Source organism: Bison bison, unplaced genomic scaffold, assembly GCF_000754665.1.
Source record: "Bison bison bison isolate TAMUID 2011002044 unplaced genomic scaffold, Bison_UMD1.0 scf7180017864366, whole genome shotgun sequence".
Lineage (NCBI taxonomy): Eukaryota > Metazoa > Chordata > Mammalia > Artiodactyla > Bovidae > Bison > Bison bison.
The window spans coordinates 2,560,831-2,573,837 of record NW_011494938.1 but is presented as its reverse complement, the minus strand read 5'-3'; the positions used below and the strand labels follow the sequence as shown (position 1 = coordinate 2,573,837).

At 38.9% G+C, this 13,007-nt stretch overlaps 1 protein-coding gene across 1 annotated transcript in view; it reads left to right on the top strand.

The window, feature by feature from the left end:
• The window catches only part of ARHGEF33 (Rho guanine nucleotide exchange factor (GEF) 33), a 50,954-nt gene that overhangs the window by 11,519 nt on the left and 26,428 nt on the right, over positions 1-13,007 (top strand). Inside the window, exons 5-8 of the mRNA XM_010855598.1 lie at positions 841-983; positions 4,299-4,358; positions 5,220-5,444; positions 11,534-11,663. Of these exons, the coding sequence (XP_010853900.1) occupies positions 841-983; positions 4,299-4,358; positions 5,220-5,444; positions 11,534-11,663 (558 nt within the window). The remainder of the gene's footprint in view (positions 1-840; positions 984-4,298; positions 4,359-5,219; positions 5,445-11,533; positions 11,664-13,007) is intronic.

The window sequence follows — 13,007 nt, the reverse complement described above, 5'->3', positions numbered from 1 at the left end:
AGAATTTAACTGTAAAAACGTAAAACAACAACTAGAAAGTTAAAGTGTTAGTCACTCAGTCATGTCCAACTCTTTTTGACCCCATGGACTGTAGCCCACCAGGCCCCTCTGTCCATAGAATTCTCCAGGCAAGAATACTGGAGTAGGTTGCTATTTCCTTCTCCAGGGGATCTTCCCGACCCAGGGATTGAATCTGGGTCTCCTGCATTGCAGGCAGACTCTTTACCAACTGAGCCACCAGGAAAATAACAACTAGAAAGATATATTTAAATTATGATTTTTGTGCTAAGATAGTGGGGTCACCAGTGATTTTGTTAGATTTCTGAAATTTCTCTAATACAATTATTATTTTACTTTGACCATTGAAAATAAATTTTGTTAAACAGTATCCCAACCAGGCTGAATTAAGTAAAGCTTCACCACTAAGTAGACATAATCTTCATTGTTACATGTTTTAATATGATCAAATTTCAAATATAACTAATATTTGTGTGACCCTGGAGAATGGTTCAGTGTTTTCAATCGAGTACCTGCTCCTTCCTGCTACCTTTGTGTTGCTTTGTGAAGAGAATGTAAATTATCCCAAGAAATTGTTCCTGCTGTAAACTCTGTAACAGGGAAGCTAGCAACAGAAAAATAAGAATGCAGATATTATAATTAGAAGGTGAATTGTAGGTATTTGGTGATGAGTTGCATTGACTCATATGAATTGCTAGTATTCAACTGTGTTTAATTCACAAAAACTGCAATTTTGTATGGTTCAGAAATTTTCTTGACCTGTTCTGAACTCTTTTCTTACCCCATCACTTAGTAAGAGCCTTTTTTCTTTTCTTGTGTTAGGAAAACTCAGAAAGAAGAACATGGATCACATGCTGGACCTGCTCAAGCACAAGGAAGTCCCTTCCGTTCCATCAACATCCCTGAGCCTGTTCTTCCAAGTGAAGATTTTACAAATCTTTTGCCTTCTCAGGCCTATGAAAAAGGTACAGTTCACACATCATATTGAATTAGCCAGGTAGTTCTCCCTTGGTTCCTAGGACTTCAGTAACATTGAGAATAGGCTTATAGCCTCCATCTTTATTAGATGAAAATGGTGTTATTGCTCAGGATTTTTGCTTTTGTAACTGGAATGTAGAAGAATTCAGAGGATCTAAGAGATGGAGAGAGTCTGCCCAAATTTAAAAGATTTACTTTTGAGGGAAAATACTAATCTGGGTATTCTAAGTTTCAAATGGGTTGGAAATAAGTTATTATAAAATAATACTATACGAGCTGCCGTAGAAAAAAAATTTTTAATTATTCACTGTAATAAATTGTTTTATTTTCTACATTACTTCTCAATCCTTACCTCTCTGCACAGATGGAAAATTGTGTTCTTTTTTTTTCCAGCAAAAGTGTCACAGATATGAGAAAGTTATATCTGCTCTAACAGGCAGGCATTGATGTCAGTGATAACCTAATTCTGTACCCTCCTTTCTCTGGAAAACGGATCTGGTGGTGTTTGTGGGCTGAAACAGCCACAGCCACATCACTGAAAATAATCAGAAAATATCTGTATGTAGCAGTCCTGAAGAAAATGGCTTTCCAATAGACGTTGCTAAGCATGTTTGCTACATCTTTGTATCCTCAACAATATAAGCAAGCACCTTATATGCAGGAGCATGAATGGAGATACTAACATTGTTTGGATAAATTTTCCTGTTTTTTAGGTCTCATGTTGAAAATTTCCAAAAGAGGCTCAATAAATTCTAGACCAACTGTAATCTCCTCAAGAGCAGGACTGGTGGTTTTCCACCCTTATGGCTTAAGAAACAATGTAACTCATATATTCAAAGATAATAAATCTGCTTTGGATAATTTAAAAATCTTAATCAAGTGGCTTTTAAGTGGTATTAACTTCAAAGTACAGATTTGCTTTTTTATTTTTTATCCATTTGAGTAGTTATTTTAGAGACTCAATAGGTGCAGCCTAGGAAAACTCACTTGCTCCATCTAGGGAATGGGTTCATCACAGGTGGCTCTGTGTTTTTTGCTCCATGGCATAAACAACACAACATAAAATGAAGATGTTGTTAGGGAAGAATGTAGAATGGGCTTGGAAGGTAGAAGTCAGATCAGAGTTAAGTCTGGGACAGCCGACCATATGCACAAGATAAAAAATTAAAAGTTATATTTGCAAAGTGCCCAGATGCATGGCAAATTCTCCTTCTTTCGTTATTATTTAGGCATGGCTTATATAATATAGTTTATTCTACCTAGTTGCTATACAAATTTGGGGATAATATGCCATAGTAAGACATTCTGGATATGATTGGTGATAGTTTATGTTAAAACTTGAGGTCAAAGGACCAAACTTTCAGAAGGGGTTGGCTTCAGTTCAGTTCAGTTGCTCAGTCGTGTCCAACTCTTTGTGACCCCATGAACTGCAGCACGCCACGCCTCCCTGTCCATCACCAACTCCTGGAGTTCACTCAAACTCACATCCATCGAGTCAGTGATGCCATCCCGCCATCTCAGCCTCTGTCGTCCCCTTCTTCTCCTGCCCCCAATTCCTCCCAGCATCAGAGTCTTTTCCAATGAGTCAACTCTTCGCATGAGGTGGCCAAAGTACTGGAGTTTCAGCTTTAGCATCACTCCTTCCAAAGAACACCCAGGACTGATCTTTAGAATGGACTGGTTGGATCTCCTTGCAGTCCAAGGGACTCTCAAGAGTCTTCTCCAACACCACAGTTCAAAAGCATCAATTCTTTGGTGCTCAGCTTTCTTCACAGTCCAACTCTCTGCTGCTGCTGCTGCTAAGTCACTTCATTCGTGTCCGACTCTGTGCGACCCCATAGATGGCAGCCCACCAGGCTTCCCTGTCCCTGGGATTCTCCAGGCAAGAACACTGGAGCAGGTTGCCATTTCCTTCTCCAATGCATGAAAGTGAAAAGTCGTGTCCGACTCTTCGCGTCCCCATGGACTGCAGCCTACCAGGCTCCTCCGTCCATTGTGATTTATAAAATGGTGCCATTGTTATCCATTGACCCCAAACTCAGTATCTTAAAATAGCAACATTCATTATATCACAGTTTCTCTGAGTTGGGAATCTTTGCACAGCTTAGCTGAGTGCCTCTGGCTCAAGGTCTCTCATGAGGTTGCAGTCAAGGTGTTGGCCACCCGCTACCCTTCCTTCTATCCATCCATTCATCTACACTTTCATCCATCCATTCACCTCAAGCATTGATTTAGGTGGTGGGATGTCATAATGAACAAGAATTTCTAACCTTCAAGGAGCTGTTGTTCTGAAGGAAGCAGACAATGAACAAGACAAAATATGTAGTATGTTAGATAGTAATCAGAAGACAAATAAGGAAACACGGGTATAATTTTAGAGAGGGTACCAGGTAAAGACCTGAAGGAAGTGAGAAAGTAGGTTTATGGATATCAGAGTGGAGAAAGGGACCAGCCCCAAGGTACCAGGAGGAACATCACTGATGTGCTCAAGAAATTGCATAAGACCAGTGGGGCTAAAAGCAGAATAAACAGGGAAACAATAGGAGATGGGTTTTTTTAGAAAAAGAGAAAAAACAGCAGGCAGGGGAGGGAGGCAGATATTTTAGGGCCTTAAGATAATTCTAAGATCTTTGGTCTTTGCACAGAAATGGGGAGCTGTTGGAAGGCTAAGAAGAGGCTTGACAGGGTCTGACTTACATTTTAAAATCATCCTTCTGGCTCTGTTTAGCATTAACATCCTTACCATCATAGTTACGTAATCATTTAGCTCTTGCTGTGTGCAGTTTAGAAATGTTATCTTATTTAATTCTTATGGCTATCTATGAGTTAAGTTGGAGACGGCAATGGCACCCCACTCCAGTACTCTTGCCTGGAAAATCCCGTGGATGGAGGAGCCTGGTAGGCTGCAGTCCATGGGGTTGCTAAGAGTCAGACATGACTGAGAGACTTCACTTTCACTTTTCACTTTCATGCATTGGAGAAGGAAATGGCAACCCACTCCAGTGTTTTTGCCTGGAGAATCCCAGGGACAGGGGAGCCTGGTGGGCTGCCATCTATGGAGTCGCACAGAGTCGGACACGACTGAAGCGACTTAGCAGCAGCATGAGTTAAGTATTAGTTATATCTTTGTAGAAATGAGAGACTAGTACTTGCCACACTCTATTGTAATTTTTTTTTTTTACTGCTCTGGCTTCCCCAGTAGAAGGTAAGCCCTGTGAGACTATCCCAGTTCTTAGTTAGTAGAAGGTGCCAGTCTATGTTAGTGGGATGAATATTGATTGAAAGCTTTCCTTCGTCTGCAGCACAAGAGACCAGATCCATGCACGTAGGAGACAGCAATGTGAAGGGAATGATGGGTCCTGGTAAGTGGCTCTTCTTCAAGTTCTCTTTTCTTCTAACAGCCTCACCCTTTCCCTTCTTCTACCTTTCCTGCTTCTACGCCCTCAGTCCCAAACCAGGCATGAAAGAAGTCAGGCAAGATAAAGCACTATGTTTTTAGTAAGATTCCAAGATGTATGCTGGAGTAGGTCAGCAACTCAGAGGGAAGGGGAAGGGAAGTTGAAGACAAAACTGGTCTTCTTAGTTCCTTCAGGCTTGTTTCAGTTACCACTGAACTAGAACTTGCTGAGAACTCACAAGTGCAGGTGGAATGACATTTACGTTTTCTGTGGACCACACATCTTATAGTTTATGTAATTTAAAAGTTATCTAGGAGATAATTCACCAGAATTTTATAAATTATTTCATCTCCCCTCCCTCCCTTCCTCCTGCCTTTTGGAAATATACCATCATCAGGGCCAAGGAGGACAAATTAAAAAACACAACACTGTCTTTGGTACCCTTCTTCCTGCTCTTTCTGTGTTTTCTCCTCAGGTGTGCTCACCTGAAAGGAAGAAATATGAAGAATCAATACATATGACTATAAATTAGTTTTGTTATTATATTTTATAAAATAAATAATTTATAAATTAACTAATTTATATTTTATTTTATAAAATTTATTTTTTTAAAGTCATTCAGTACAGTCTGTGTGCCAAGAATTAAGTATATAGACGAGAAACAGAGAAAGGTGATCCTTTGTAACTGTGGAGACTTTTAATTCTTAATTGATATGTTTAACCCTCAAAGGATAGTTGTACCCAAGCAAAGGCATAATATTTTTGAGTTAGTAACAAATATAATTTAAAAAAAGTCAGAACTTGATGGCAGATGTTATTTTTCAGGAATGACCCCAACAACTCCAGAAGCAGAAGAAAACCTTAAACCTTGCCTCTCAGCTGATATCCAACCCAAGAGTCATCTACCACCTGGTGTGTGGAGGCAGCCTAAGGAAGCTAAAGACTGGAGTGAAGAATACGTCACAAAAGACCACCCAGATAAACTCAAGGAAGTGAGCCAGGGCAGACATAGCTCCTTGGAAAACGTTTTATGTGAAACTTCTTTAGCTGGTAAGTCCAAAGGGGCAATGTAGGCTGAAAATGTAAAAAACAAGAAACCTAAGGGCTGGAATCCTTGCAATTTAGATGCAGTGGACCTATGAGACAATTGAGCTTCTGGTTTCCTTTTGAGATGAACAAACTGAAGTCTTTAGTGGTAAAGGGACTCACCTGAGGTCACACGGCCAACTGGGACTACCACCTTGATTCTGGGTATCCATGACACTTAGTATTGTACCGCTCTGGGACAAAAGGCATAAGGTTAGTGGAGAAGAAGGCAGAATTTTGTAATGGATTTATTCAGTGATATGGAATGTTCAACATATGAATCTTGTATCAGGAGTTCACCACCAAAATGTCAAATACTGCAATGAGGTCTGTTTTTCCCTTCCTCCTTTTTTCCCTCTTTATTTTCTTTCTTCAAATGATAAATCATCACAGAGCACTTAGCACATGTCTGACAATGGCAATTCCAACTGTTGTTTTTAATTAATTAATTTTAATTGGAGGCTAATTACTTTACAATATTGTAGTGGTTTTTGCCATACACTGACATGAGTCAGCCATGGGTGTACATATGTCCCCCATCCTGAAGCCCGCTCCCACCTCCCTCCCCATCCCATCCCTCAGGGTCATCCCAGTGCACCAGCCCTGAGTGTCCTGTCTCATGCATTGAACCTGGACTGGCAATCTATTTCACATATGGTAATATACACATTTCAATGCTATTCTCTCAAATCATCCCACCCTCACGTCCTCCCACAGAGTCCAAAAGTCTGTTCTTTACATCTTTGTCTCTTTTGCTGTCTCACATATAGGGTCATCATTACCATCTTTCTAAATTCCATATATATGCTTTAATATACTGTATTAGTGTTTTTCTTTCTGACTTACTTCACTCTATAATAGGCTCCAGTTTCATCCACCTCATTAGAACTGATCCAAATGTGTTCTTTTTAATAGCTGAGTAATATTCCATTGTGTATATGTACCACAGCTTTCTTATCCATTCGTCTGCCAAAGGACATCTAGGCTATTGTAAACAGTGCTGCAATGAACATTGGGGTACATGTGTCTCTTTCAATTCTGGTTTCCTCAGTGTGTATGCCCAGGTGTGGGATTGCTGGCAGTTCTATTTCCAGTTTTTTAAGGAATCTCCACACTGTTCTCCATAGTGGCTGTATTAGTTTGCATTCTAACCAACAGTGTAAGAGGGTTCCCTTTCTCCATACCCTCTCCAGCATTTATTGTTTGTAGACTTTTTGATGGCAGCCATTCTGACCAGCATGAGATGTTATCTCATTGTGTTTTTGATTTGTATTTCTCTGATAATGATTGATGTTGAGCATCTTTTCATGTGTTTGTTAGCCATCTGTATGTCTTCTTTGGAGAAATGTCTGTTTAGTTCTTTGGCCCATTTTTTTGATTGGGTCATTTATTTTTCTGGAATTCAGCTGCATGAGCTGCTTGTATATTTTTTGAGATTAATTATTTGTCAGTTGCTTTGTTTGCTATTATTTTCTCCCATTCTGAAGGCTGTCTTTTCACCTTGTTTATCGTTTCCTTCATTGAGCAAAAGCTTTTAAGTTTAATTAGCTCCCATTTGTTTATTTTTGCTTTTATCTCCATTACTCTGGGAGGTGGGTCATAGAGGATCCTGCTATGATTTACATCAGAGAGTGTTTTGCCTATGTTTTCCTCTAGGAGTTTTATAGTTTCTGGTCTTCCATTTAGATCTTTAATCCATTTTGAGTTTATTTTTGTGTATGGTATTAGAACGTGTTCTAGTTTCATTCTTTTACAGGTGACCAGTTTTCCCAGCACCATTTGTTAAAGAGATTGTTTTTTCTCCATTGTCTATTCTTGCCTCCTTTGTAAAAGGTGTCCATAGGTGTGTGGATTTATCTCTGGGCTTTATATTTTGTCCCATTGATTTATATTTCTGTCTTTGTGCCAGTACCATACTGTCTTGATGACTGTAGCTTTGTAGTACAGTCTGAAATCAGGCAGATTGATTCCTCCAGTTCCATTCTTCTTTCTTAAGATTGCTTTGGCTATTTGAGGATTTTTGTATCTCCATACAAATTGTAAAATTATTTGTTCTAGTTCTGTGAAAAATACCATTGGTAGCTTGACAGGGATTGCATTGAATCTGTATATTGCTTTGGGTAGTATACTCATTTTCACTATATTGATTCTTCCAATCCATGAACATGGTATATTTCTCCATCTATTTGTGTTATCTTTGATTTCTTTCATCAGTGTTTGATAGTTTTCTATATATAGGTCTTTTGTTTATTTAGGTTCCCTCCAACCCTTTTATAGGAGGTAATTTTTAATTTTTTATTATCAAATACATGAAAACTGAATAACACTAAAAGTTTTATTGTGAAAATCAGTAGCACTTTAAATTATTTTGACATATTTTTTTCTGGTGCTTGTTTCCATGTTTTAAAAAGAGTTTATGCTGCTATTTTTTTCTATTGGTACATTGCATGCATGCTAAGTTGCTTTAGTCATGTCTAACTCTTTGTGAACCTATGAACTGTAGCCCGCCAGGTTCCTCTGTCCATGGGATTCTCCAGGCAAGAATACTGGAGTGGGTTTCTGTGCCTCCTCCAGGGGATCTTTCCAACCCAGAGATTGAATCTGCATTTCTTATGTCTCCTGCATTGGCAGGTGGGTTATTTCCTACTAGCACCACCTGGGGATACACAGACCTGTATGATATGAGAAATATATTGGGTTGGCCAAGAAGTTCTTTTGGGTTTTTCCGTAAGGTTTTACGGAAAAACCCAAAAGAACTTCTTGGCCAATCCAACATTAATATTTCTAATAATAGAAATATTATCTCATAAAGTTCTTTCATACACCTTTTCAGGCAATACCCACCCACAGAACCACTACTCTGACTTCTGTTGCCATAAATTAGTTGTGTCTGTTCTTGACTCCATAAAAATGGAATATTACAATATGTAGTTTTTTCATGTCTGGCCTCTTTCTCTCAACATAGCATTGCATGTAATTCATTCAGTAATTTATTCCTTTTTATTAATCATATTGAATGAATTTACCATAATTTGTCCATTCTCTTGTTGCTAGACATTGGATTGTTCCAATTTAGGGCTACTATGAATAAAACTGCTATGAACATTCTTGCACAAGTCTTTTTTTTTTTAATGTATGCCCTCATTTCTCTTGAGTGTACACCTAGGAGTGGAATCTTTGGATTATGGGATAGGATTATGTTTAACTTTAAAACACCAGCAGTTTACCAGTTGGAACATTTTATACTCTTACCAGCAATGTATGAAACTTTCCAGTTTTTTTACATTCTTCTCAGTATTTAGTATGATCAGCCTTTTAAATTTGAACCATTCTGTGGGTGTGTCCTGTGTCATATTGCAGTTTTAATTTGCACTTCCCTGAAGACTAATGATGTTGAGCATCTTTTCATATGCTTGTTGACTATTTGTATAATTTCTTTTATGACGTACCTATTTAAGTCCTTTGTCCAGTGTTTAAATTGGGTTATCTTTTTATTCTCTATTAGTAGGGTTTTTTAAATATATTTTGAATATGAGTTCCCTGTAAGATATATGTATTGAGAATATTTTATTCTATTCTCTGCCCTGCCTTTTCACTTTCTTGGTAGTCTTTTGATAATAGATATTTTTAATTTTAATGAAGTTCAATTTATCAATTTTAAATGTTTAAAATAGTTTGTGACTTATGTGCCCTTGCAAAATATTTTTGCCAGTTCTAAGGTTATCAAGATATTATACTATGTTTTCTTATAAAAATCTTTATAGTTTTAGCATTCACATTTAGGTCTATGACTCATATTGAATAAATTTTGCTGTGTGGTATGAATCCAGATTCATTTTTTTCCCATATGGGTATCCAGTTGCTTCAGCTCCATTTATTGAAAATGCCTTCCTATTCTCACTGAAATGAATAGGAAAAGCCAAGTCATCACATATATGTGGGTCTAACTCTAGACTCTAAGGCTTCCCAGGTGGTTCAGTGGTAAAGCATCTGCCTGCCAATGCAGCAGATGCTGGAGACATGGGTTTGCTCCCTGGGTCTGAAAGATCGCTTGGAGAGGATAGTGGCAATCCAGTCCAGTATGCTTGCCTGGGAAATCCCATGGACAGAGGAGCCTGGTGTGCTACAGTCTATGGGGTTGCAAAAGAGCTGGCCACGACTTAGGGACTAAACAACAAATTCTACTCTATATTCTTTTATTCTGATTAGGAGAGAATTGACATCTTGACAGTACTGATATTCCAGTTGAAGAACATGGTATATGACTCTTTTTACATGGGTCTTCTTTAATTTTTCTTAGCAATGTAACAAAGTCTATCACTGATATTTTTTTAAAACAGCATTTGCCCTAGAGACCTCTGTTATCCTACTGTATTCTGACTCACTGCACTGCTGCCCTCCTGGGACTTCCTGTGAATTCCCTTAAAATTTCTCCTATGTTAGATTTCTATTCAGGGTTTTGTGGAGGGTTTTTGTTTTTTTTTTGCATATCCTTCTCAGTTTCTTGGTTTACTACTTGTTTTGATGGAACACATAGCCTGGTAGGTTCCACATAATTCATTGGCTATTTAGATGAATACAAAGTCATTTTCCATTATCATTTTGAAGCAATTGTTCCACTGTCTTCTAAATTCTAATGTTGCCAGTGAAAAATCCAATATCATCTAATCCCCAGTCCTTTGTATGTTACCTGATTTTTCTCTCTGGTAACTTTTAGGATCTTCTCTTTACCTTTGGTGTGCTAAATTTTCACAGTGATTTGGTATATTTTACAGTGATGTGAGAGTTTTTTTTTTCATTAATTATACTGAATGCAAATGGGCCCTTTCCTCTGGAAATACATGTCCTGGTATTTTTTGTATTATTAATTTGATAATATCTTCTCATTCATTTTCTTTCTTTTCTCTGAAACTTCTATTAGTTTGATATTGGATCTCCTGGACTGATTTTCTCTATTACTGCCTTTTTTGGTGGGGAGGGAAATGGAGGCAGGTGTACAGATTTCCTTGACTTTGTCTTCTCCTCTTTTAAAAAAGCCAAAAAGTTTCTTTTTTCCTGGATTGTTTTTAAAATATAGGATCCTGTAATTATTAAGCGGGCAGAACATTTTGGGTAACTCTTTGAGGATATTAATTATAAGATTTTTTTAAAAGGTTTCTTTTTTTTTCCTGCATTGTCTCTATTTATGGTTCCTCCTTTTAAAAACGTGTGTATACTTTTTTCTTCTCTTTCTTTTATGATGTAATATTGATTCAAGTATCTGAGGATTCTTAGCTAATTATTCATATCCAGGAAAAAGGCCCTAAATAAAAAGAAACCTAAAAATCCTGTGTTGGTCAAGCTGATCAATAAGTGGGCTTCTTATCTGCTAATCAGGTGGCAAATTACCGTTTTGATTGGTTACCTCTGTATGTCAGTGATTGTAGACCTTTTTCACTTGGGCAGCTCATTCCTCCAGTGGAAGATCCTCTGGTCTCCAGTCTGGACAGTATAAGTCTGGCTGCTGGCACTCTGGGACCTGCAGGCAAAGAGGCTGAGAGGAGTCTCACTCTTTTGTATGTGAGCCTTCTTTGAGTCCCTTTGTTGTCATTTTAGCATTTCAGCTCTGCTCTCTGCTGTGTCTGATGTTGTTAGTTCAGATACCAGAGACCCAGGCTTCTCTAGCTTTTCTCGTTTCTCCTGGGGTGGAACTGAGGAAGTCATCCAGCATGGGTATGAGGAACTGAAGGTTCAGCTTCACTGAATGTAGACTGTTTCTCCTGTTTATAACACTGCCTCTTACTTGTACTCTCTGTGATGTCTTGGTGTCTCCAATCCTTGAGCCTTTCTGCTTCTCAGCTGGTTTCCCATCCACAGATGAAAACGCTGAAGTAAATGGTTTGGTGCCCTTTGCTCTGCTGAATTAATGACCATGCCTCCACTCTGTTTTCCATCTTCCAGAAACTTGCTGGTGTCTCTATTGCTTTCAATACCTTTTTATTGCTTTCTATCATTTAACAGGGTCTCAGGGAATAGTGGTTAACAAAAATTCCCTCCTTGTTTTGTTTTTAAAGCTAAAAGACAGACTGTGGCTCTAGAACTGCTTGAATCAGAGAGAAAATATGTCATTAACATCTCTCTGATCCTGAAGATCAAGGCAACATTCCAGGGGTCAGATGGAAAGAGGAATTCTAAAGAGAGAAGGTACCCATGTATTCATTGCCTTTGCTTTTCAGATTGATTAAAATTTAAGGTAAGTTGTTTATTGTTTCCACTTTGGGAATTCCGGTACTTATCAAGAGCTCCAGATATAGACTTGGAAATGAGAATAGTCAGTGACCGCAGGTAACCCCTGGCAAGTCTCAACTTTTGACTTCCAGCAGATAAGAAAATGAGTGGAGTCTCTGGGGCTTTCAGTGGTCCTGGCATGTCTGTTAAGAGCCTAAAGGGAAAAAGTGCAACAGTGAGGGAGGTATTCCTGTCTGTTGCCATCTGCATATTCCACTGGAAATCCTGGAAGAACCCCTGGAACCACTTCTCATGGGAGCACAGGAAATGGATGGGAATGGAGATCTGAAGTGGCCATTAGATAAATGATGCAGGGCTTACATAGCTGTGAACTTGGACCTTTCTTATTATTTGTTCAGGAAATCCTGGTTAAGGTATGAGCCGCATGTGAGTGTAGTCATGCTGTGGGGCAGAGCTTCCATCGGGCCTCTAATGTGTTACAGCAACTTGCTAGTCGCCAGGTTACCACATTCCCCCCTCTATATCTGTTCCAAAACTTCAGATTTTCTCTGCTTCCCTCTCTGCTGAGAGAAAGCAGGAAGGAGAAACTTACGATTTGGTGGGGAAAGACTACTGTCATAAAGATGTGATAATCCAGATCCACCGAGGAAAAGGCCAAGCCAAATAAATAAGTCTGGATGATGGATGACTAGAGACAAAGGAATTCCTTCTACCAAGGAATATGCACTGATGGTTCATGAAGTTGTGGGAAGCCTGAACTGTATTTTCCAGATCCATATCACCCCTACCCCCAATTTTACTTGGCTTTGCAGCTGCCAGCAATAAACCCAATCACCAAAACACAATGTACATCCATCAAAGTGACTGATGTGAGAAAACGTGCCATGACAAACCCACAATTACTTCACTATTTGCAAGAATTATTTCACTGCAAAACCTAGATAAAATAGAAAGCTGTAAGGAGCAGAAAAGAACATGACACTGAAAGCTGTGAACAGTAGACACTCTGGACTGGGTTTTACTTTCTGTGGCCACCTAGATCCTTGCTGGCTCTTCCTTCCCTTTCTGGCCACTTGGTTCCCCCTTCTTCATCCCATCCAGCTTGTCTGAACCTCCCAGATTACCCCTTCAGCCCTCAGAGAAGTCTCTCTGGCCTCTTGCTATCTTGCTGGTGCTGAAGATTTGCTCAGTTCACATTAAAACCCAACTAAAACCCAGTCTACCTTTTGATGTGGCTTTGCCTCCACATCTATGAGTCTAAGCCAGCAGCATCTCTTTCTACTCTCTGAAAATGTGGGG